General features: G+C 40.1%; 5 protein-coding genes across 11 annotated transcripts in view; 4 read left to right on the top strand and 1 right to left on the bottom strand.

The window, feature by feature from the left end:
- On the top strand, nt 1-6,751 carry LOC311257075 (uncharacterized protein). Of its 2 annotated transcripts, XM_084352521.1 has the most exons (6): nt 1-200; nt 656-691; nt 3,315-3,590; nt 3,763-3,897; nt 4,794-4,865; nt 5,749-6,751. In XM_084352521.1, exons 1-6 carry the CDS (start codon nt 140-142, stop codon nt 5,781-5,783), a joined length of 615 nt encoding a protein of 204 aa, XP_084208647.1. In that variant the 5' UTR covers nt 1-139; the 3' UTR covers nt 5,784-6,751. The 2 variants fall into 2 exon arrangements, with proteins under 2 accessions (XP_084208647.1, XP_084208648.1); XM_084352522.1 differs by lacking the exon at nt 656-691.
- Nucleotides 6,752-7,532: 781 nt separating this feature from the next.
- Nucleotides 7,533-12,758, top strand: LOC311257619 (transmembrane protein 179). The gene is made up of 4 exons (XM_084353344.1): nt 7,533-7,961; nt 8,674-8,811; nt 9,147-9,225; nt 10,332-12,758. Exons 1-4 carry the CDS (start codon nt 7,639-7,641, stop codon nt 10,521-10,523), a joined length of 732 nt encoding a protein of 243 aa, XP_084209470.1. The 5' UTR covers nt 7,533-7,638; the 3' UTR covers nt 10,524-12,758.
- Nucleotides 12,759-14,914: 2,156 nt separating this feature from the next.
- On the top strand, nt 14,915-19,213 carry LOC311257709 (heterogeneous nuclear ribonucleoprotein U-like protein 2). Its single transcript, XM_084353534.1, has 11 exons — nt 14,915-15,538; nt 15,834-15,910; nt 16,028-16,258; nt 16,406-16,518; nt 16,630-16,887; nt 17,092-17,214; nt 17,342-17,443; nt 17,711-17,879; nt 18,173-18,400; nt 18,482-18,522; nt 18,749-19,213. Exons 1-11 carry the CDS (start codon nt 15,039-15,041, stop codon nt 18,815-18,817), a joined length of 1,911 nt encoding a protein of 636 aa, XP_084209660.1. The 5' UTR covers nt 14,915-15,038; the 3' UTR covers nt 18,818-19,213.
- nudt22 (nudix (nucleoside diphosphate linked moiety X)-type motif 22) overlaps nt 19,054-24,858 on the bottom strand; it is a 13,523-nt gene continuing 7,718 nt past the window's right edge. For 2 of the 6 annotated variants that reach the window (XM_084353535.1, XM_084353536.1), the window contains exons 2-9: nt 24,619-24,703; nt 23,411-23,526; nt 21,568-21,701; nt 20,660-21,242; nt 20,465-20,584; nt 19,988-20,085; nt 19,509-19,602; nt 19,054-19,390 (exon numbers count right to left, since the gene is read on the bottom strand). In XM_084353535.1, the coding sequence (XP_084209661.1) occupies nt 19,253-19,390; nt 19,509-19,602; nt 19,988-20,085; nt 20,465-20,584; nt 20,660-21,242; nt 21,568-21,656 (1,122 nt within the window). In that variant the 5' untranslated portion in view covers nt 21,657-21,701; nt 23,411-23,526; nt 24,619-24,703 and the 3' untranslated portion in view covers nt 19,054-19,252. Of the gene's footprint in view, nt 19,391-19,508; nt 19,603-19,976; nt 20,086-20,464; nt 20,585-20,659; nt 21,243-21,567; nt 21,702-23,410; nt 23,527-24,618; nt 24,704-24,858 lie in introns of those variants that run through there. The other 4 variants (XM_084353539.1, XM_084353537.1, XM_084353538.1 and 1 more) reach the window with 4 other exon arrangements.
- dnajc4 (DnaJ (Hsp40) homolog, subfamily C, member 4) overlaps nt 24,098-24,858 on the top strand; it is a 4,567-nt gene continuing 3,806 nt past the window's right edge. Inside the window, exons 1-2 of the mRNA XM_084353544.1 lie at nt 24,098-24,144; nt 24,641-24,710. The gene's annotated coding sequence lies outside the window, so the exon portion shown is untranslated. The remainder of the gene's footprint in view (nt 24,145-24,640; nt 24,711-24,858) is intronic.

Genomic DNA, 24,858 nt, shown 5'->3' with positions numbered 1-24,858 from the left:
TGAATGCTCTAACCACTCCTGATTTTTCTTGTAAATAAACAACAGTTCAGTGTTACTCACCACATAATGTAGATATAATGAATGTATTTCTTTCCCCCAAAAATTCTGCAAAGCCGATTTTATATGCTGCAGTGTTTGCATGCATGTTTGTAACTTAGTGTCTTTATCTTCTTCTTTTATATGCTGGCAGCAGGACACTGGTAGGTCACCTATAGGTTAGTGCAACAGTGTGAAACAGTGACCCACTCATAGATATACTGCTCCATAGTGCTACTAGATGCTGACTTTACCTTTAGACAGAGCCAGGCCAACTGTTTCCCCTGCTTACAGTCTTTATGCTATGCTAAGCTAACCAGCACTAACTGCAGCTTTTGGTGTCAATCTTCTTACTCTGCAAGGGAAACAGGAAGCTGATGAGTGGAGTGCTGCCTAATTACTTCTTCCTTAGTTCAATCGGACAGATTCTGACACATCTTGTCGCCCAGTTAGTTAGTAGATGATAGTTTAAGAATGCAGCTCCCTCATTTAATATGTGGTCTGTGTTGTGTGAATTGGCGCCTCTGCTCATGTTGTAAAATTAATCTAGTAATGAAGTTCAAGTTCATAATATCACCCATTCACTTGACAAAAAATAATGTTCTTATTTATCTTTCAGGGCGGATCTTGAAAGACCGATCAGGGGAAACCACAGGTGAGTGATGATGTCACTGATCTCTGTACCTGTAAGGTGTGCTACAACTCTCTGTGCCTCAGGTTTTGATGCAGTAACTTCACGTAGACGTGTTGTTCTCACAGTGCAGCAGGTAGACATGAGCAGATAAAGCAGACAACCAGGCAGGTCACAGATCACTTCAGTGAACCGAGCGCGAACAAGTTATAACACGACCTACAAAGACTCGTCTTCCAACCTGAAAAAGCTCGTTCGGTATGTAAAGGAGAGAGAGAGAGAGACTGTGTGTGTGTGTGTGTGTGTGTGTGTGTGTGTGTGTGTGTGTGTGTGTGTGTGTGTGAGAGAGAGAGAGAGAGAGAGAGAGTGGGAGTGGGAGAGTGGGTGTGTGCACGTTAGTGAGGTGCGGCTGTCTTTGATGTGGGTTATCCGGCTCATATTTGGCTGTGATGTATGATATAAGTAAAGTAAACTAGCCAATAAGTTGTTTATCCGTAAATGTCAAAAAAGTTCTTGTAGTGCCTACATCTACATCTTTTTTATGTAGAGAAAGCATGGATGTCAGATGCAAAAATATACTGAACTGACCGCAGCTGTCTGCAATATATTTCACTTGTTGATGAATGCAGCAGAGTCTGTGTTCTGAGGCTTCTTGCCTTTATTTGTTTATTTTTGAGCTATAAACTGTCTGTAGCAGAATCGCATCAGTGTATTGTATAATGACATTAAGCTACTTTCCTTTCCTGTATTTCCTGAGATATTTTTTAAATACTTTTTAATTTTTTGACTAAGCTACTTTTACTTGTATTGGAGTAATATTTGACAAGGAGTATCTGTACTTTTACTCAAGTAGTGAAGTTGTGTACTCTGTCCACCTCTGGACACGAACACAATGTTCACTCTGGTCTACTTGATATTTTCAGCCCAGCTTCTACAGAGTTTTTTTGCTGGTACATCTCCAAATGAATGTCCCCTTAGCATCTGACTGTAAATACACATAAACACTGCTGTTTCCTTAGAGGCAGCTGTACTGAATCTGTCTTCAGCAACATTTTGACTGATCATTTGAAGCTAATGTAGCATCTGAGCTTAAGATACTGTTGTTTGCTCAGGCTGATACGGAGCATGAGTCAAGCTCATGTTTCCATTAAAAGGGGCGTTTGGTGCGTCTTTTGACTCTTCTTGAACACAAAATGTAAGGAAATACTTTTCCTAACCCAAAACGTCCGTGTGGCAACAATATACAGTTTGACGGTGCTGTCCTTTATTTTCCTTTTGTTTATTCATTACAAGAGGGATTCAGCACCCCAGTGAGTTGAGCGCGTTGTCTCTTATTTGTATGTGCCAGTTAATGCCATAGGCCACTTTTTATTTTATAGAGGCTGGCCAGTGTGGATAAACAGCCAGGGATCACTACAAACACATTCAGTAATTCAGTAAGAGCAAGAACATCTGTGCAAATAAAATAAAACAATATTCTTACTCAGATTTTCTGCAGCATTGATACAGGTTCCTGTAGCACATGGCGAGGCCATACGTACAGTGAGTGCTGCTGTAACTGTACGACTTTGTTCGGTGGCAATAATTCATTGTTACAAGTACAACAGGTTTGCATATACGTATAATGTAAAATAATGTAGTGAAAGGCGCTTTTTAGCCCATTTCAAGCCATAACCTGACAGGTTACCATGGTGATCGAGCCAGGTTAAAAATGTTGCTTCGTAGTTCACCCCTCTGGGCAGTGTGTTTATGAAGGTATTGTGTTTAAAGTTTTGAATGATACAGTTTCTGGGTCACAAAGTTGTGGCACACATTGCAGATGTAGAAATCTGTGACATCATCGTTCAACTTGGGCCAGTGATTTCTCCTGATCTGTCTCTTAAGATACGACTCTGAGTCACGATCCAAAAGGCCCATCAGCCTGGGTTGGGGTTAAAAATTACAATTAAAGCTGAAAGATGTTTTCTTGTAATGACGATTTTACGTTTCTATGAAACTGTGATCACAATTAAGCTGTGATTCATATTTGAATTTAGCCTGAGTCAAAATTTCAAGGTAACACTTTACAATAAGTGTACATCAATAAGTATTAGTTAATACCGTATTAAAAATTAAACAGTTTATTAAAAGTTGAAGTGTCATATAACCATTTACTTATACTGTTATCATTAAAAGCATGAACTAGCAATTAATGAATAATATAATTCGCATTAAGTAAACATAAACAAATGTCTTTGTTAATGTTTATTAATATCATTATTACATATTAATTAAGGTGCTAATATTAGTGTACGCTGATAAAGGTGTTAACATGTATGTCACGTCATTTTGTTAAGAATTTATTTTTTTGTAAATCAACTTTAGTAATGCTGATACAGTATAAACCGCACAAGTAAGATGAGTCAGATTGTCTAATGTCAATAGGGAGGGTATTTCAGAGGGAGGATAGGAACGATAGGAATAAACCCTTCAGCCAGTTGACTTCTTGAATTTTGAGAGTGTAATGCACAAGGTGGAATATGAGGTTTAATGAGGTTGGACAGGTTTGAAGGGGTGAGCTTATTTACAATACAACCACGGTCAGTGAAGGTAGAAACACAAAAACATGCCATTATTACATTTACATTTTTTTTTATTATGTTCACAGGTGCATCAAAGCCCTGCATCACAATACTTGATGTCACAAAGGACTGGTCGCTGCTGCAGTGTGATGTTCGAGGAGCTTCTACAAAACCTAAAGTCGAGTGGCAGGACAGCGCTGGAAACGTCCTTCCTGCTGAGGAGCCTCAGGTCTCAGAGAGAGGAGGCCGTTACTATGTTACCCTCAACACCACTGTGACCAAGACAGGACGCTACCGCTGTAACGTCACGCAGGAGGAAATTAGCCATCAGGCTTTTGCTGAGACCAAAGTGTACATCAGTGGTGAGATTTGTGTCTTGATGTTCATCAAATGATTTTAATTGTTCATGTGTCATTAGTTTAAAATATTTTAGACACCTTTAAGTGTTGTTCTGTGTAGTCTATGTTCAGTGTGTTGTCCATGATGTGCAGTAACATTTTGAGTTTTACATGAACTCTTTGTGATGTGATTCAGGGGACCCACCCACCGAAGTGGTCATTGGATGGCCGGCTGGATTTGTTTTAGGAGCTGTAGTTCTTGCTGCAGTTCTTGCTGCAGTTCTGGCTGTGCTTGTAGCTACAAAGTGCGTCACAGTAACCTGTAATCGAGGTAAGTTAATGTCATGTATTGTATCAATATATAGCAACGCATCATGTTCAGACATCAACATTACAGATACATTGTGTGACACAATCACGTCCAGACAGTTTGTTTTGTCTCCTCAGATTTAAACCCTTCTGTTTATTTACATGAGGCCTCTGGGTTGTAATACTGACGGATTACATGAAAAGAAAACGAAATACACTCATGAATCATTACCTACCACTATTGATTAAGCTCCATCAGACAGACCTCTGAATATCACCCACTCCTATTTTTTGTATAGTTCACAAGTGTACATTTGAAAGTGGAAACTCTACATCGTGAAGCTTTCTGCTGATAAACGTAATTAAAACAAAACTACAGAATGCTCCTTTAATCCAGTTTATCATTTAATGAATGATGCTTTGAATTAACTCTCAAAATGGTTTGGTAAAAGACATCTGACTGTAGAAACGGACTTAAAACAGGACGCACTGGACTAGTTCTCCAGATCAGTAGATTTAATACTTCTTCTTCTTAATATGTCAGGCTGTAACCTTTTAAAGGGACAGTTCAACACTTTAAGTAAAACCCTTACCAGTATTAGCTTTCCTTCACAGAGAGACTGATGGCTGATTGATACCGCTGTTACATGTCTGTCTGTTAATTGTGGAGTTAAACTCAGCAGGTGGTTAGCTTAGTTTAGCATTGTGTAACAAGTGTAACATTGAACATTGAGAGTCTTCTGTGAAACAATAAAAGTAAAACTGAAACCGTTCAGAGCAACTTTTCACTCTCCACTCTTGACTGTTTGAAAACAGACTTTTAAAAGATTATACAAATATTAAAATCTCCACCAAAATCATTTCTGTGATATGAAAGTTGACTTTCTGTTATGTATACTTTTGTTTTGTTTTCTGCAGAGTCACTACGGAGAAGGTGTCCTTGTGATGATCCAGAGACTGCCATGTCAAGCAAGTCTCTCAGCAATGGTGGTTTGTAACAAATTACATTTACTCCACTTTCAAAAAATCCCTCAAAACACACCTCTTCAAAACTTCTTACAATCACCAAAGAAGTTTGTTCTCCTCCTCCATTTTCTGATATGTTCCCTTTACTCACAGATTAATTTTCTTTTTTGTTGTTTCCTTTGTTAAGTGACTTTAGTATCTAAGAAAAAAGCACTAGCAGAATCAGAATTCCTTTATTTGTGTGTAATTTCTGTCACAGCAGCCAAAGGACAGCAATATTACAATAAACAATATTAAAAGTAAAAAATAAACAATATAATAAAAAGATAAGAAATAGAATAGACTCGTATATACATAATATTTACAATATGAACAGTGTAATTATAAACAGAAACAGACTAAAGTTAGAAATACACCTTCCTGCACCAGGCTAACTGTTTCACCCTGTTTGCAGTTGAAATGCTAAAGCTAGGCTAATGGCTTCCTGATTCCAGCTCCATCAGAATCCATATTTATAATGAATTAATTGATTGATTTATTAAGCCAATGAGACAAACATGTTCTGGTATCAGCTCTGTGACCCACAGCTGTGATTGCTCAGTGATCATTATTAACAGTTGAGTTTGAAATAGATGTTTATAATAATCCTGACAGGATGTGATGGAAGCTGAAATCTTGACATAATTAAATGTGAGTCAGTGATTTAACAGGTTGAGGATTTATGTTTGGTGGTCGAGTTCAGAGTCGTCTTTGAAACACACTGAAACCATTCAGATAAATCTTTCACTCTCTATTACTGACTGTTTGAAAACAGACTTTTGAAAGATGAAACAAACATTAAAATCTTTTGTTGTTCTGTTTAATATAAAGGTTGACTCTACCTAATGCATACTTTTGTTTCCTGCAGATGTCTATGACCCAGGAGCTGAAAGTGAGGTTTGAGCATGGCCACTGAAGTCTTCTCTTTGATACCTTTACCTGGTGTGTGTGTGCGTGCGTGTGTGCGTGCGTACGTGCTTGCCTAGAGCTCAATGAAAGAGAAACTGTAAAACTGTTCAATTGTTAATATGTGTTGAGATCAATCTGTTGTAAAATTGGTTGAGACTGTTAAGGTGTGACACAAAAGATGTGTATTTTATTATTCAAAAATACTTTATACTACTTTATTTGAAGATGTACAATTTTTAAAAAGCTGTTTTATTTATTTTCACTATTTTATTTTTAAATGCAGCCCTTCTTTTTCTGGGAGGACAAGCTAGAGCTCAATGAAAGAGAAACTGTAAGACTGTTCAATTGTTAAGATGTGCTGAGATCTATCTGTTGTAAAATTCTTTGAGACTGTTAAGGTGTGACACAAAAGATGTGTATTTTATTTTTCAAAAATACTTTATACTATATTTTAGGATGCACAATTTATAATAAGATGCATGAATTGTTCTGTCTGTATTTGACTTGACAGTGAGTTGTTGATTACATGTAGTTAGACATTATGATGTTCCTGACCTTTGCTTGAGGAAATTTTATCCAACTGGACCTATTTGAATTTTAGTTGAATACCCCTGGTTTAAAGCGTTCAAATAATAACTGGATGTAAACTGGATCTACCTTTGGTGAAAATGAATGGCTTTGGATCACGTCTTCAGATAGAGCCATAATTAAAATAAAGTGAAGTAATAGTAGTAATGGTTGGCTCCACTAAGGGGTTTGTTGCTTTGTATGAGATGTAAATAAAGAACAAAAAAGAGATGAGACCATAACCATGAGCATATTTTTTTATTTATCAGTTTTGTTTTTGTTCTGATGCAGTGTATTAGCATTTGGGGTTATAACTCATCTGAGACATAGACGCAACATTATCTTCCTGGATTTCTTCTGTTAATATTATATTCTTCACCTGTGTCTTTTCATTTGTCTTCCCTTTATTGTAATGTCACAAAGTTTTGATAAAACAGATTTATTTCAGCCTGAAAAATGTACCATATTGGTCGCTAATATCTTATGGGAGTGGCTCATATGTCTATTAAATATCCCTCATACATATATATCTCTATTGTGCAATTGCAATGAAATTATTTAAACATAACGTGCAGAGTCTGAGCAATAATATAGTATAATTATTTTTATTACATAATAATGTTGTATTATTGCATTCTGATATTAACTGGAGGGGTTATAATCTTGATGGCCTTATGGCCTGCCAAAGTAGGGCCATAATATCTGAGCGTGGCAAGCAGAGTGACACTGGAAGTCAGTCGATTAAGGGAATCTGGGATCCAATTAACAATTTGTATCTCAACAATACAATACAATATAACAGGTGCTTGCTTTTGGACCGTGGCCTCCTGTTAAGGTCCAGTTTCAGCCCTCCAAGGGAAAAAGTTTGGGCACCCTTGGCATAAACACCACTTAATAAATCTAACCCATCTTTATATTATGTGTTATATATATATTGTGATTATGATAAGTAACTACAACTAACATAACTGCCTGTGCTTCTTATTATTTGGACAATACTGGTGATTCTTCTTGTCTGCTAAATGCCCTGAATGTAAATGTAAATGTTGTTTTTTCCTGGTTCCTGGTCTTGCAGCGGAGTGAGACCTCTGTGCCTCCTCCTCCTCTCTGTGTGTCCGTGGGGGGCGGGGCGTTGTGTAACGGTTGGAACGCTCGGCCCCGCCCCAGCGTCTATAAATACCACCACCAGGCACCGTCACAGGGAGACAACAGGGATGAGCCTGCTTCACTTCACGTTTCGTTTATAACTAAAATACTTTTAGTTTTAGTCAGAATAATAAAAATGGAGCTGGACCGGCGGTTGCTGCTCGCCCACTGCACGACTCACGCCCTGTCGATAGTGGCGGGTCTGCTGGTGGTCGTCCCCATGGCTCTCAACGGCTCCGCGTTCAAAGGCCGCTGCGCACTCTTCTCCACCGGCTACTGGAGGACAGAGGACCGGGCCGAGCTGACGGGGCAGCCGGGAGAGGTCTCGCACCTGGTGGTGCAGCAGTGGGGCCCACTGGCAGCCTGCCAGTTCTCCACATTTGTGGGTATTTTCACGGTGCTGTACGGGGCCGCGCAGGGCTGGAGGTGTCTCTTCTATCTGCACGGCCGGCATGACGAGTGAGTCACACACACCCCGACACATTACTGACCTGGTTCTGCACAGCTCAATACTACTAGTACTGTAACTAAGTACTTTTACTCAAGTACTGTTCTTGTCCACAACTTTGGAGGCAAATATTGTACTTTAATTGTACTTTTTACTCGTTACTTCATGAGTTACTTTGCAAATGTATAATATTGAGTCAAAATACCTGACAAATGGTAAAATTTGATAGCAGTATAAAGTAATTAAGAAGAGCCTCACCTGTACATCTGTGCTGCAACATTTTAGTGATGTAAACAAAGATGCATCAATGGTTATAATTCTGTAATATGCATTATTTTAAAATGGGTCATTCTGCATAGTAAGTCTTTTTACGTTTTACAGTTTAGTATTACTACATTTACTTTTAATTAAAAGATTGTACATCTGGTTTCTGCAGTAGTAATGATTCAGTGGTAACTGTAGTCATATAAAGTGCTATTTTAAATATATTTTAGAGACTGGAAATAACTTTCAAGCTGTAAAAACAGCACTCCTCAGCAAATAAATAGCTATGTCCAACATGTATTTCACTCCAAAATGAATTTGCCTTTATACACACGCTGAAATACATTATCAATAAGTCTATAGTGAGTGTCCGCCTTCATATAGCTTTAGGTCGATACTTTTATCTAAATCACCACACAGTACAGTACGTCTGATGTTTGTTCTGTGTGTTTCCCTCAGCACTTTGTTCTCGTCCTTCCTGACGGTGCTGCTGAGTGTGTGTGTGCTCTTCCTGTCTGGAGGGGCCAGCGTCCTCCTGTCTCTGGGACTGGTTTCCTGGTGTGACACTGTGACGAATGACAACACACGTCCGTACAGGTATACTGGCAGTCTGATGAGAAACTTTAATGGTGTCATGGTGGATCATCCTGTGTATGCATGTTTGGTTTAGGAGTTGGTAATTGAACTGTCAGGAGTCCTGACAATGGGGCCCATAGAGGAGTCTCCTGACTTGAACACCGCTACAGAAACAGTAAACCTACGGGGATTTCTGTGATCATACATTATTCCAAGCAGGAAAAAATCTGCATTATAATCTCCAAAAATAATATATATATTCGGCCGATACGTTAGTTGGGATCCAGTGTTGATGTTGGACTGATAAAATGTGTAAAAAATGTGTTTCTCATCGCTTCATGTATGTTTGTGTTCAGCTGTGCAGAGTCCCAGTCTGTTCCTCTTTACCTGGATGTGGATACCTCCTCCTTCTACACAGAGCTCAGTCTGGCACAGGTACGAACCAACTGCTCAATATTTCTTTTAAGGTTATTTGTGCAAACAGCTACGTGCAATTAAAGTCAGCATTTTAGGCATAAATACAACTTTTAGTGCAGCAGCAACACAGTATTTAATGCTAACAATCTGTAGCTACAACCTGAACATGAGATGAGCAGCAGAATATACTCTATATACCCACCGTCAAATTACAACTGTAATCTACTGTCCTCCACCAGTTTATCAAGTTAAATCAGCTGATCGTTTCTCTGGAGGAGGGTCACCACTCTGAGCACACAGTCCTCTCATGTACACTGTTACATAATAACGTGTCTTTTTATTCACAAACTATTTTTGGCTGCACACTGACACCAGCTGCTGCAGCGAGCATTCAGCAGAGAACAGACAAGCTTTTCATTTTAGCCGTTATTGGATTAACTAATTGGGTGCATCTGATGTAATCTAGCCTGATAGACAGACTGAATTCCTGTTTTGTTTCAGTTCATTGTTCGGTGTTTTCATGTTGGACCATGTCAGTGTGGGAGGAGAGGGATTTTGTTCTGTTTTACCAGAGATAATCTCAGTGGCGATGTCATTTTTTCAGTCAACACGGAAGCTATTGCAGTCGTCGCCAGCAAGCTTTAACTCAGTGTTTTCAAGGACTAAAAGTTCATTACTCTTTTATTATCAAGATATTTATTATTATGCAATTATATCTTCATCATAATAGTGCCATAAATGGTCTTAAAAATAACAATAATATTGTTTATTGCGATTATTTCTGTAACAACATATCGTCCAACTAAAGTAGTGTTCGTGACAGGCCTAAGTGTTCGTCGACCTACAACAAGCTTTACAGCTGTGTTGATCTGATTCCTGTGACTCTTCCACGGGTGTAGCTTCTTTCTGGTTCTTCCAAAGAAACATGACGTCCTGGTTCTTAATCCCTCTTAACACCAGACCCATTTGACCCACTGAAAAACCTTCTTCTTGGCAGCCATCACTCACACACCAGCACCCATATCGACCCGTTCTAAGTGTGCCCACAGCTTTCCAGTTTATTCTGCTGTTTTCATTATATAAGTGTGGCTATTAGCTCAATTAATCACTCTGTGTGTCCTCAGGCGTCTCTGTGGTGTGTGACGGCCCTGTGGCTGGCTCAGTCCATCCTGGCCTTCCTGCGGCTGTACCACTCTCACAGTCAGCACATCACCGGGCCGTGTCGCCCCCGAGAGAAGGAGCTGCTGTTGGGCCACAGTCCGTCTGAAAGCGGCTCGCCCTCCCCTCCTCCAGCAACACCCACCCTCTTAGTCTGACTGAGTGTGTGAGGTACTGATGGAAGATGATACACTTAACGCCATTAGCTACGTTTAGTTTGAACCTCATTTTCTCTGCTCTACAGTCCCAGCTGCATGTAGAATGAAGACGTACAGTAAAGGACATGCTTTTATTTGATATGAATCATAATTCATCATCTTATATAATAGACCCTGACCAATAGATTCTATATGTGAGTTGATACGTAACAAGAAATTACAGAACATAAATGCCAAAGATGTTTATCAGGTCATTTCAAAACATTACAGAGTTTTCTCTCTAAACAGCGCTGACAAATTCATTTTTACTGTAAAATCTGAAATAAGTCACAGTTTTTTAAGAACCAAAGAATCTGGTTGTTATCTCTTGATACTAAAATATATCTGATTTTCAAAATCTCAAATACTGATCAGGCTTTATTATATAATGATATGATGTTAGAGCAGGGCCAACATCTCTTACATTACAGCGCCCGTCACCTCACAGTGACACCACGACTTAGACCCAGTTTGTGCCTCTCGTGAATTTATTTAGTCACAGAACGAAACATCTATTTTTCTAAATGACAAATACCAGTTGATCTTAAAAAAACAAAGGAAAGAACATTTTTAAAAAACCATGAAGACAAATCAAAAGTTGTGACTCCATTTCCCACGCCAATAGCCAGTAGCTCACGTCATTTCTGAGCTTAATTATGAGCAACCAAACGGAGAAACTACGTCCAAGTCAGCCTCCAAGTAGAATATCTGGGTTTGAGATGTACGGATATGATGACCGTGACAGTAAAAGAGCTACAGATTTCTGGGAGTTGCATGTAAATGAAACTCATTATTAACACTACAACAACAGATTCATTTCATTTAAAAGGGTCCATACACAGTTTATACAAACATACAAATACATAACGCAACACAACAAGCTAATTTAGCATGAAAATGTTGGAACAAATGTGCGAACACGACTAAGTGTTTGTGGTTTTCCCATTCTGAAGACCTCACATGAACGCAGCATTACAAATCTCCTTGCTTGTTTTCTATGACATGAAATAACTGCACATTGCTGCAGTATGAAATCTTAAAATGATAGTAACATCATTATGGAGAGATATAATTGATTATAAAGCTTTTTAATTTTGGTATATGGCATACAAATCAAGCAAGGATGTTATTTACAGCCACATTTTTTGTTTCAATTAGGAGACAGAGTTACAATTTAGAATAAGTTTGGTTAGATATTAATGTGGTTAGAAGAATCACGAAGGATTCAGATTCAGTGAAGCACAAAGTGTTTTTAAACAAGCTTCTAGTGTTTTTTTAGCTGTGTGGGACTTTATTTTCCAGAAAAACACAGAGGCTCGGCTCTGTGACTTAAATGCAACAGTGAGCACTAACTGGAACTAACTTCACCTCTGTCTGGAGACAAAAAAGGGATTTTACAGAGACAGAAAAGAAACACTCATCAGATTATTTGTAGATGTTCTCAGTGATCTAATAACCACAGTGTTATCTATTGTTGTCATTTGACCACAAGCAACCAGATGGTGTTTTCCTAGAGTACGTTTTGAATATATTTAATATGCATGGTTGTTTACATTTCAGATGGAGTCTGACATTTTGCACAGTTTTGTCCTCATCAGGGAGAACACATGTTCTGATGTAATGTATTAAAATGTAGCACTGAGGAGCTTTTATTGTGAAGCAATGGTGAGAGTGAGACTGAGCCACCGTGTTCGAGAAGCAGGCTCACTGTGTGAGCATGACCCGAGTGTTGTGTAACGGAAAAATCACTGCTGACCTTCTCTCTTCTTGTGACGATTGTTATTATGACGCTGTCTGTGTGGACGTGGCCGCTCAGGGTGATAATGAAGCAGTCAGCTCCTCTCAGATGATACTTGGACTGTGTTATTAGGAAGTAGTTTTCATATTGAGAGAGATTTGTGCGGAGCCCCAAACGGGTCAGTGATGAGGAAAGAAGATATGAACTAAAATGATTCAAAGCTCCTCCCTCCATCACTTGAGCCAAGTGGTTGTAATGACACACAGACAGCTGAGAAACAAATCTGAAGTAATGAGAGATGAGACAGTCACGTGACATTAAATGTAATATATGAAATGTTTTTTGTATTAAAACTGACAACAGTCTTGCTTTTTACCTCTTATACCGTTTGTGCTCATTCACATTCATGTTTTTGCATTTGTCTTGTTTGTCAAATAAAAATCTTCCGTTATAAAACAGTGTTGTTTCAACTTATACTTACTAAAAATGTTCATACACATCCATACTGACTGATAAGTTGAGTGTTATTCCACTACAGGCAGACATTACATACTCTCACATTTTAAAGAGGAACATAACTGAAACGTATAAACAACATATAAATAGATCAAATAAACTAACAGAGCAGATTAGCTCTACAAGGGCGTCATGAACGTTCATAATAGTGGTGACAAATAAGCTTTGGCTAGAAATCCTATATGCCACACATCTTTTTTTTTCATTATTGCAACCTCTTACATTGTGTCTTGCACTGTCCCTGACAAATGAATTAACAAATGAGAACAGGTTTTCTGTATGTCAATGGAAAATACTTAAGTTTTTTAAATATTAGGCCCTTCAAGCCATTAAATATTCTTTTGAATGTCAGAATTTGTTAGGGAGGTCTTAACTGCTACAAACAGTATTAAAAACGACCAAACCTAGTACTGTCTTTAGTTTGTACTTGCACTCACCTATTGGCAAAATTTAGATAACCTAACACTTTCTAACAACCATATTCTTACATAAAACCTACATCTGCATGGTACCACATGTTTACTGCCTGCCTTTATAAATGCCTGCAGTGCTTGAATAAGAAAAAGATGATTTTTCCATAAATTTGGTATAAATATCTTCAAAAGGTCTTATTAAGAAAGGCCTCATTAAATTATCTGCCACCTGTAGACACTCTTTAAGTACATTTGGCTAGCAATACTTTTGTACTTCAGGTATTGCAGTATACATACTGCCGGTATTTTACTTGTCAGAGTCTGTGAGTATTTGTTGTAAAAGTACTTTTCCTTAAATGGTAACGCCACCAATGTCACACATTGAAGTGTGTTTACAGGTCTTGGGAGTACTACTGCATATGTGAAAAAAGTACTATGAAGTCTTTTGTAGCTCCAGAAGAAGCTGCAAGTAATCTGATAATGCGCCTACAGTGATGTCACTCAGTGGCTAAGTTGCATTGTGGGTAATGTAGGTTTGAAAATGAAGTCCACTGATCTATTGCACTCTTATAACATTGTTGGGCTCATTATGGACAGTTTAAAATCAAATGATCAAAATCGATGCAGCAGAACCAGAGATATACTGCCTTTTTAAAATGAATTTCACGCTTTCTCATTCCTTTTAAAAACCTGTTGCCTACATTACCCACAATGCAATTTATTTAATTTAACGCAATCACTGGATGCAATTTATCCGGTTGCATGCAGCTTCCTCTGGAGCCACAAAAGGCTTAATGCTACTTTTTTCACATATGTAGTTGTACTCCCCAAGACCCTGTAAACAGGGGCGGACTTACCATTAGGCAAAACTAGGCGGTTGCCTGAGGGCCCCATAAAAATCCTCATACACTTATGGTTAATACAGTTATTACTTATTTGCGCACATTAATTATGTTTTTGATTAAAATCCTCTTGCTAAAATGCCAGCAGAATGCTAATCATATTATGTGTGTGTCGGGGCCCCCCCTTCAGTCTCCACTACATTGGATCAGTCTATCTTACTGCGCATATGCAGAACGGATCCAGGAAGACAGCAGCAAAACGAAAACAAACGGCACGAAGTGGCGAGAGAAGAAGAGGAGAGTATAGAAGAGAAAAGTAAAGAAAAGAGACAGATGAAAAGAAGCCGTGCTGAAAAGAGGAGAAAGAAGGAGGAAAACAGAAAGCTGATCTCCAAGTTACAGAAAGTGACTACTGTCTTCACTGCGGCTGCGGCAGCAGCGGCAGCAGCAGCAGTGGCAGCCCCATGCCTGCCTTTGCCTTGGGCCCCAAATTTCTTAAATCCGCCACTGCCCGTAAACACACTTTAATGTGTCAAGTTGATGGAGAGACCCTTTAGTAAAGGATCTCAATACTTCCACCACTGACTGTCAAAAACAACTGCTTTGTAATTTAGGATCAGTCTTCATGAATCAACAGCACATTACAGTAGGCCTCCAACCTTAAAATGAGAGAATAAAGAAAAGAGAAACGATAGATGAAGCTTAAAGTTGATTATCCATGAGTGAACCGCAGGTGTAGTAACATTTCTAACCGTCTGGTGGCGGTAAAGACTCCAGCCGGTGTCTGAGCTGACAAAAAAACAGTAGAAGAAGAAGTAAAGAGCCAATCAGAAACCAGGGCACCATATTGAACCGATGTTTTGATCCTAACTGCTGCTGTGTTTCCACTAACAGTGTACTTTACCTCTCTTTTTTTTAAACTAAAGAAGCCATAACTCGAACCAGAAGAGTTAATAGTAACTTAACGATGAAGCTAACGGACATTAAGAAGTTAAAAGTGGCCGAGCTGCGGTCCAAACTTCAAGAACTCGAGCTGGACAACAAGGGGCTGAAAGCTGAGCTGGTCGGCAGGCTGTGGTCTGCTTTAGAGTCGAGACAACCCGGAGGAGACGCTGTGGAAGAGATAAAGATACAAAACGTCTCCTCACTGACGCCTTCAGAACCGACCGAGACTGTGGACGTCCGCGCTCCGTCCGCATCACCACCGAGAGAGGCTGATGTCACTGCGCGGCGTAAAGTAGACTGCCCCAGCAGAGAGTTCACAGACTCCGCCACACAGACAGAGACGGACACCGGCCTGACTCCACCGCAGCCAGGCTCCGGGTTTACTTCAGCGGGTGTGTCGGTGCACCAGGAGGAGGAGGAGGAGGTGGAGGAGATGCAGCAGGGAGATGCAGAGGACAGGAGGGCTGAGCTGGGCAGAGGAAGAGCTTTCTACGAGTTTAAAGAGGAGATACGATACAAAAGGTAAACATAGATGGGTTGTAGTGTAAAAGTTTCATTTCAGTTCATGAAGAAAGGTTTGTGTTATGGACGTGGGATGGTATTCATATAAATGTGAGGATTAAACCTTATATATACCTAAACTTACTGATTTTCATACCTCCTACAATGACCTTTCACAAGCAAACATGACAATGAGCTTTGACTATAATGCTGTAGTGTGTGGCAGTTTATGCTACATACTTCCCTGTACATAAACATGGCCTTTTTTGAAAAGGGTGTTTTAAGGCAACATGCGTCTCTATCTCTTCTCAACCAGAGCCAAATCACCACAGCCTCCAGCAGACAGAGAGGAGACAGAAGAGGAAGATGAAGATGGAGTCAAATTAAATCCATGTAAGTCTGTAGACGACACTCTCTGGTGCAGGAACAAGAAACACCCATGGTTGAGTTAATATATTTAACTATAATGAGTTTATGTTGTGAAGATAACTGACTTTCTTTGTTGCACAGATGACAGTCACCTCCACTTCGAGGTGGGTCCTGACAGTGCGTGTGGTCAGCCGCGGTTCTGGGCTCGATTCCCCTCGCTGTGGTCAGGCTGCAGGCTCACCCATGGGGTGTTTCAGGGCATGGTGGGGTTTGAAGTGAGGCTGGAGAGGATGTTATCGACTACACAAGAAGAAATGGATCCTCGCGGCCTGAGAGTAGGCTGGTCAATGACTAACACCTCTCTACTGCTGGGTAAGGATTCATGTCATTATTAGGTTCATTTCAGCTGTTCCCCAGGAGAATCTTTTTGAACAGTGGCACATTTTCTGGAGATCACTTTATTCACATTAAGATCACATGCTTCTTTGTCCCTCTGGCTTTCTCTCTATTTGACACCAGGTGAAGATGATCTCTCTTTTGCTTATGATGGGCACGGTAAAAAAGTGTCAGGTGGGACGGAGGAAGAGTTTGGAGAACCCTTCTCAGTGGGAGACATCATTGGCTGTTATGCTGTAAAATAAACGTTTCTATTCACAGTCTTTGAAACTTTACTGTCTCGTCTTGATCTCTCTTATCTATTTCTTTTTCCTAATCTCAGCTGTGTGTGTCTGTTTGTGTGTCAGTCTTTCTCTACAGACGGTGCTGTTGAGCTCTCTTTCCATAAAAACGGTCGTTTCATGGGTGTGGCCTTTCCCCTGGGTGCCTCTGGTCGCGCCCTGTTCCCTCACGTCCTCTGTAAGAGCTGTTCAGTCAGATTCCACCTGGACCCCACAGCTCCTCCTTGGTACCCTGGTCCTCCAGGGTTTACAACGCTGGCAGCTCTTTCTGCTGGGCAGAGGGTGCGCACCATATTTGCTCCGACCTCCAGAGCACAGTGTGAGGTGAGAGGCTGTACTTGGGTTCCCATTAAAAGCATTTGAACGTGGGTAAGAGAAAGGCTTAATGTAGAATTCACATTATCACAAGGTTATTTATGGTTCCCTGTGGTGTTGTTAAAATGAGCATATTTTGGTTATTTTCATACAGGATGTAAAGGCTAGACATTAGCAGTTGTAACTTTTGAATCTCCCTCTCTGTCCCTCCAGGTGTTGTTGATCGTTGGTCTTCCAGGCTCTGGGAAGAGTCACTGGGCCAGGACGCACATGAAGCAGCATCCAGAGAAACAGTACAGACTGTTGGGCACAGAGGAGCTGCTCACGTGTATGATGGTCTGTCAAACCTCCTGTCACCACTCTCAAGTTTTATATTATATAAATTAAATACATTGAGGATGATGTTCAATATCTGATCAATCCCAAAATGTGTGTGTGTGTGTGTGTGTGTGTGTGTGTATAGAGTGGTGGACAGAGGGACAGCAGGCTGCAGCAGGCCTCTCAGTGTCTAACTGATCTTATCAAGATGGCTGCTCAGACTCCTGGAAACTACATCCTCGATCAGGTAACGCTTCACTGCTGAACACATGTAGCGTTAACTTTAACCCTGAGTTAAATCTTCAGACATTTATGTTTTATTAGAATTAACTGGTTAGTAAATAATGAAAAAAATATTTTGTGTTCCTCAGTATTTTGTGAACTTTATTGTTGAGTGGTGCCATTTTGCTAGTTGTTTAAATTCACACAAAAATGACAAGTCATCAAGTCATTATCTACTCACCATCATGTGGGTGAAAAGTCGAGTGAAGTTCTCTCTCTCTCTGTTGTCCAGTGCAACATCCTCTTCTCTGCACGCCGTCACAAGCTGCAGCTGTTCACAGGCTTCAGGCGGCGGGTGGTGGTGGTTTTTCCCTCAGCAGACGAGTGGAGAAGACGACTGTCGCAGCATGAGACAAGTGGCGGGGAGCAGATCCCTGAGACCGCCCTGCTCAAACTCCAAGGTCTGACTTACATTTGTGATTTGAAAAGACAATACTCTCATTTCCAGTTTCAATCTGAAAGGGATTTCTTTTAGAGTTGGAAACTTTTCATTTAATAATATTTAGGTTTAGTCATTCTCTCTTTGGGAGTCATTTAACCCACTCTCCGAAAAAGGAAACGAGAGAGACAAGACGGAAAAAACAAAACAGACTCTGAACGTTATTATTTATTTCTGTCATGTACATTTTTGCTCTCTTTGGTTCGAGAACCGGAGCCTCTGACAATTATAATTAATCTTCCCTTCTTTCCTCAGTGAGCTGCAGTCTTCCAGAGCAGCAGAGCGACCTGCTGGAGGAGCTGCAGTACGTCGAGCTGCCTCAGGAAAAGGCACAGATGCTCCTGCAGGAGTACAAAGATGAGGCTCGCAGGCTGCTGCCTCCCGTCCCCAAACCGGAGAAGAAGAAACCCCGACTTTACAGGAAAAGACCCCACCCTCACAGCGTTCTACCCTCACATAGGATGCAGTGGACTGGACTTCATGGTCAGTGTGCGAAATGACGGGTTGTATTTTGGGAGACTTTGTAATAAAAGATTTTAAATTTTTGTCTTTTTTTTTTCGTAGGGTGGAGCAACATGCAGTCTTGGAGGCAGCAGCCAAGATATGTGAGTGTTGTTTTGACTGACATTTATCATGTTCTGTAGCTGCTTTTTCAGAATCAGAAATATACAAGTAATAAAATATAAAATGACTGTAAAAATGTTGCATTAAACAACTATTTCAACCACTAAAAGTTCTGGTTCTTCTTCTGACCGGTAGCTAAACCAGACAGATGCTCAGTGTCACAACAACAACCTCTAAATCACAATGTGCTTTATGTTTACATTTCAGTGGAACCCGGACGATCAGGACCAGGCCTGTCGCTACTACAGAGACAGCAGTTATGAAGGTTACTGGTGAAGAAACCTGGAGCAAGAAGAAACAGATGCTGCTGCACTTTTGCATCTTTGTTTACAAGGACAATAATTCTATGAAATTGAAATGTCATGTCATTTTAAAAAGACAGCGAACTTCATTACCAATTGATTTTACACAGAGAACTACAGACTACAGTCTGTGTTGCACTCGCTTTGGCCAATCAAAGATCAGTTTTGTAGTTTTTTAATCATCCTACATCTGGAAAAAAAAAAAACAGGTCACTTTTTATGAATTTTATTCAAAATATATTTTAAAATTGAACATGTTTTTACTGTACAGTGTACAAATTATGAAAATATACAGTATTTTGCACAGTTTTAACACCAGTATTGGTCCAAGACTATTTAAAGTCAAAGATAAATAAATCCCTGAACTTTATTTAAATGTTTCTCTTTGTGTGTGTGTGTCTCCATTGAATCATCCATCCCCCGATCCGATCAGCTGATTGTTGTGCTGTTGTTCGGGCTTCACTTTCTGATAAAGCAGCACGGCTCCTTTAGCTGAAGGACACAGCTCCGACCACACGGGGCTGCTTCCGTCCAGCTGCATCACCTCCTACGCGTTTCAGAAAAGCCGAAATTAAATCTTGACAATATTTCTACATCGTGTGACATCCTGTACCTTCTCCTAATGCAACTTGCCAAAACAAAGACAAAAACTCTCCACCACCTACCGCTCTGCTGAGGAAGACGATATCGGTGGACTCGTTGGCCTCCGCTCCTCCTTTCCAGTACAGCTTTCTGACTTCATCACACGTCAGCGAGCACCTGAGGACAAATAGGAAGTCGGCTCTAAATGAAATCTTCCATCGTATCTCTGCAAACATCTTGCACTCATTATCTTAGAGCCCTAATGAATATATTTTATCTTCTTTATCTTTTTTTTGTCATCAGAAAAAATGCTGGATATATGAATAGACATTTATCAATGAATTACGACAATTATTGTAAGTTGCAGCCCGAGATGTTCATATTGGTGACAACGAATCCTTTCATAAAAACCTTCTCCCAGTGAATTAAATAACAGTTGATTTAATATATTTATTCCTCATTTTCTTGAGTAACTTTTAGTGACTCCACCATTAGAACCACTTCTAAATACGAAATGCGTGTTACTGTTTATTAAAGGGATTAAAACTGACAGAATGGGTACCTGACGTAGAACTCAGCGCTCGGTCTGCCAGCACTGGTGTGATTCAGAGCGACACCCATCAGGACAGGCTGTCCGAGGGAGCCCAAAGGAATATTCACCTGTGGACAGACGAGAGGAGAGACGAGATGACGTAGTAAGAGATTAAATTTAATTAATTAATTAATTACATTTGTAATTGACACTTTTACCATTTTCTATTAAATAATTGACCAATTAAAAGAAAAATAACATTAACAGAACAAAACATGAATTGATTACAAAAATCAATTTTATCCACAGTTTAGTATGGAAGGAAAAAAAGGACTTGGTTTATTTTATTTAACAACAAATCATGAATAAATAAAAAGAGCATATAAAGTTTTTTTTAGGTCAATATGGAAATGCAGCCTCTTGTTTTCATTACATCTATTATATGAGTAACTGAACATCAGTTTGACATGAAATAAAAAGTCCTCAGTGGTTTGCAGAGAAACCCACCTCGTCTCTGATCTCAGCACACACCGATGAGAACAGCTCTGAGACGACGGCCCTCGGCTTCATCATGCCCACACTGATCTGCTCCTCACACACTGTCTGGCCCAAACACGCACACACCACCTGAGGAGGGCAGCGATGGTTCAAATAACACATCAGAATATTAGTGATCATCATTCACTTTTTTTTTTACTTCACCTTCGGCTCTGGGTGACCTCCGGGGATGTCCAGGAGCCCGCCCGCCTCTGCCACCTTCTGACTCCTCCGGATCAACACCACCTGACCATCGTCTGTACACAGGACGGCGCCCACACCCAGAGGCTGAGCCAGCAGCGCCAGAGGATCGCCGAACTCTGTCTCTCCCAGCTGACGGAGCTCTGCCACTCGACACGACCAGTTTGTTCCCAGGTAGTCTTTGTAGCATGTCAGGCCTAGTCTGAGAGTGAGGAGCAGTCCAGTCTCATGTTCATCTGTGTTTTCTGCAGGTGTTTCATCCAAACCGTTTGGAGCAGAGTGATGCAGAGAATTGCTTGTACATATATTCTCCTCCAGTCTTTTCCTGCCGTGTGATTTGACCTCTTGATCCTCTCCACGGTCTAAGACAGGGATCTGAGGCGGCGTGCAGGATGGGTGTTTAGGAGAAACAGAGGTCGACGAGGCCAAGCAGAACGAGTGCAGTCTGAATTTGGACCCGTTGAAAAGCCACGGCTCCTTGGACGCACGCTCTGTCCACGTCTTGTCTATTTCACGCTCCAGAGCCGGATCTGTCTGCCTGTTGAATCTGGGAAGAGAGGAGAGGAAGTGCATCAGATTTTTAGCTTACTTCAATTACACTTTGCCCAATTTAAAATGACTATAAAAAAGGATGAGACAGGTATTATTCTATATTTTTCTTATTGTCAACAGATCGCATAAAAATACTTTCCTTTGATGCCAACCGAAGGTAGCTACTGAAAATATATTTCTTATAAAGTGACAAATTCTTATAAAGTGAGTACTTTCTACCCCAATATGCAAGTCACATGTTTGAGCGACTGTGCTGTTTAGTAGGAAGGCCTGATAATCATAAAACTCTGTGGTTTGAATCCATTTTTAGAGATTTTTACCTTTCAGAGAGCTCCACTTGTACTTGAGACTCCAGCAGGCCACTCCAGGCTGCACAGTGCAGCAGCACAGACACCTCAGAGTCCATCATCTCTCACTGTGGCTTATCATCGGAGTCCAAGTGTTTTAAACTGTCCTAATAAGGAAACAAAGTTCACAGGAAGGAAACAGCAGCTATAAACGTGTTGTAAAGAGCTGAATCTGAAAATGTTTAAATGCAGTAAATAACTGTGTCCAGGTCAGGTACCTTTTCTGACGTCTCCCCCACAGCTCAAACACAAACAGACACGCCAAGAACAAACACAATTCAAAACACGTGATGTGCGTATAACCAGCCTCTCCTGCTTTGTAAAAGCCCTATATGCACTTTGTACTTGAATGTACCCCCTGCTATGATAACCTCATTTCCCCCATCTATCTATCTATCCATCTATCTATCTATCTATCTATCTATCTATCTATCTACCAAGTCATAGTCAACACAGGTGTTTTCACTCTATCCACCTGACTTCTTAACTCTCCTGTAAGCTTTATTTGTCATCTATAATGGTGTGACAACTTAAATATAACATAAGATAAATCCCAACATGAATATAAGCAGAAGTCTGATTGAAATTGCCAAAAATACCTGTGTGTGTGTGTGTGTGTGTGTGTGTGTGTGTGTGTGTGTGTGTGTGTGTGTGCAGGATCTTTTTTTGAAAGTATTTGTATCAGTGTTGTTATCAGGACCCCAGCCCAAATACTCTTCATGGGTATTGGTTTTATCATCCTTAATATAGAATGAAGTACGTTGAATAATATTGAAATAAACAGTGAGGTGACAACTTTTGTTTACTGGCAATAAATAAATGCCAGACAGAGCATCAAATAGGAGGATCCTGCTCGCTTTATGGCGAGCAGAGACATGGGTTTCCTGACCGAATACTCTGTAACAGTGATTACTGTTGGAATAAAGAGCTAATTAACACTCATTTTCATAAAAATAAATCACTTACAGCAGCTTTAATTTGATAGTTGTCCACTAACTAATCTATGAAGTCACAGCAGGTGTGTGACCTCCTGACAGCTGAAAACCAAGATTGTAATAATCCAGATGCATAATACTACAGAAATGCTCTATTGATTTCAAAATGTAATACATTTATGAGTAATTTTTACCCTGAAACCTGTCACAAATGATGTCTATACTGATCTGTACCCATCTGTCAGTCTCCTCACTTTACTTTTCTCTATCTAATTTGCAGCTTATGTTATCCACATACATTTATTTGTATTCTCCTTGTTTGATGACCTCATGTAGCTTTATTTTCGCTTTCATTTGCCTTGTATGTGTTACTGTGTGGGTTGAAAGCTGTTCTCTTTTCAATAAAACACATCCTGTGACCAGTCGTGAAAGTTGTTGAAGGTGCCATATGGAAGATGCTACCGAGTTAGCAGCAGCTAAGGTTAGGTTTAGGTTACTGATTATTGTACCTTTAATAATAAACACTTAATAGATCATACAGGTTAGATCATACAGACAAAACTCAAAAGAGAGTCACTTCTTTTTCGGTTGCAACTTAGTGCACGGTATAACATGCTACCCATGCTAATGCTATTCGTTAGGTTACATGAGTTAGCATAAATGTTGTCAACTGTGAGCAGTTTGAAGTAACTGACAACTTTTACTTGTAGTCCATCCTGTAGCCGAACAGACAGAAGGACCGTGACCTGAGCGCGATAAACACATAATTATGTAAAACGATTAAACAGATAGTAGTTTGTAACGTGTATCGTGATTACAGCAGCCTCGACAGCTGTTTTAATCTGTTAAATTTGGGTCCAAACGGTGAAGTTTCATCTTACCTCCCGAGGTGAAGACAGTCAGACTGTAGTTCCTTCTTCTTTATCTGACACATGGATGGCAGGTCGTGCTCATTATCGCCACCTAGTGAGCAAGAGTGCGAACTGCAGGCTGGTTCCTCAAATAAAACCAGAAACATTATTTATTAACAGCTGTGTCAATGCAAATAGTTGTGCGTATGTTAAACTGTGCGTTTGATGTGTTGTATATGCACTAGGACATTGTCTGAATCCTTTATTTAACCTCTGTAGGTGAACACGGTGACAACAGGGTTAAAAACCTGTGACAACAACGTGCAGGGGGCGTGTTTGTGATGTGTCAAGCTGCCCAGAATCAACCACAACTTCCGGTCATAATCAAAACAATCAAAACAAAAAACTATGGGCTATGTAATGCAATTAAAATTAAGTGTAAAAACATAAATACAGGTTGTCAACCTTGTCAACGAAAATAAAGCTACACAAGGACATCAAACAAGGAGAATACAAATAGATATATGTGCATAACATAACATAAGTTGAACATTAAATAGAGAATATAGAGAGCAGACAGAAGGACCGCGGTTGACTTCACATTAAAATAAGTATAAAAGTTGGTGTACCCTGTAGTGGTGATCAGTCTGGCGCTTTATTTTGAAGGGAAGCACCTTGGTTTTCCGGTCTCACTCTAGCTAACTTGACTTCGCTGAGTTTGTGCAAAGGCCCCACAGCTTCTGTTATCAAACTGAGCGCTGCCGGTATGTCACTTTTCATTGTTTATTCTTGTTCCAGCTTTGTAGCATTGTTAATATTTGCTCTTCATCTTTCAAACCAGACTGCTAGTTAAATTAAATCATCGTTAGCAGGCTAACATTAGCGCAGATATGCAGTTAAATTGAAGCCCGGCTGGTTAGCATTAGCTCTGCTGCTCAGGTAGCAGGACAAAGTGTCCTCACTGGCACACGCTGTTCTTCATTTGTCTGTTTACTTCATGTCATGACTCGTGTGCAGACACAGCAGCCGCTCTGCAGCCAGCGGTGAAGCTAATGAAAGTATAAAGCACGTCAGTTTTAATTCAAAGTAATGTTAAAAGTAGCTTAGATTACACATGTTTAACACGCCCCCTGGTATCAAAGTGAATCCACGTTTTATGTTTCAGCTGATCCTGGGACTAACAGGGAGTGTTGTGTGACTAGTGTTAAAGTCCTTTTATAAATCTCTCTCTCTCTCACCTCGTCCACTTGTTGTCCAAAGTCAGGTCACGTGTCAACAGATGAGGGGTCAGCTGCTGACGGCATCATTTTCAATGGAAACCCACTGAAAGGTAAAGAAAGGAAAGCTTTGGTAATAGCAACAAACAGTGTGTGTCTTCATTTAAACTGGTTTTAACAGGATTAGGATCCTTCAATGGCATGTAGGCATTAGGTTAAACTTTCAAGGCACATATATAGTTAATTCATACAAGATTTTCT

The sequence above is a fragment of the Pagrus pagrus genome, assembly GCF_965226575.1.
Source record: "Pagrus pagrus genome assembly, chromosome: 5".
In the NCBI taxonomy this organism is placed as follows: domain Eukaryota; kingdom Metazoa; phylum Chordata; class Actinopteri; order Spariformes; family Sparidae; genus Pagrus; species Pagrus pagrus.
This window is presented reverse-complemented; position numbering and strand designations above follow the sequence as displayed.

What these genes read in the sequence shown, in the direction of transcription:
- LOC311257075 (XM_084352521.1), top strand. Translation starts at nt 140, where the DNA reads ATGCATGTTTGTAACTTAGTGTCTTTATCTTCTTCTTTTATATGCTGG. An exon ending in CACAGTAACCTGTAATCGAG is followed by an intron (nt 3,898 to 4,793) that starts GTAAGTTAATGT and finishes TGTTTTCTGCAG; the next exon opens with AGTCACTACGGAGAAGGTGT. An exon ending in CAAGTCTCTCAGCAATGGTG is followed by an intron (nt 4,866 to 5,748) that starts GTTTGTAACAAA and finishes TGTTTCCTGCAG; the next exon opens with ATGTCTATGACCCAGGAGCT.
- LOC311257619 (XM_084353344.1), top strand. Translation starts at nt 7,639, where the DNA reads ATGGAGCTGGACCGGCGGTTGCTGCTCGCCCACTGCACGACTCACGCC. An exon ending in GACAACACACGTCCGTACAG is followed by an intron (nt 8,812 to 9,146) that starts GTATACTGGCAG and finishes GTTTGTGTTCAG; the next exon opens with CTGTGCAGAGTCCCAGTCTG. An exon ending in CAGAGCTCAGTCTGGCACAG is followed by an intron (nt 9,226 to 10,331) that starts GTACGAACCAAC and finishes GTGTGTCCTCAG; the next exon opens with GCGTCTCTGTGGTGTGTGAC.
- LOC311257709 (XM_084353534.1), top strand. Translation starts at nt 15,039, where the DNA reads ATGAAGCTAACGGACATTAAGAAGTTAAAAGTGGCCGAGCTGCGGTCC. An exon ending in GAGGAGATACGATACAAAAG is followed by an intron (nt 15,539 to 15,833) that starts GTAAACATAGAT and finishes CTTCTCAACCAG; the next exon opens with AGCCAAATCACCACAGCCTC. An exon ending in GCAGTGGACTGGACTTCATG is followed by an intron (nt 18,401 to 18,481) that starts GTCAGTGTGCGA and finishes TTTTTTTCGTAG; the next exon opens with GGTGGAGCAACATGCAGTCT.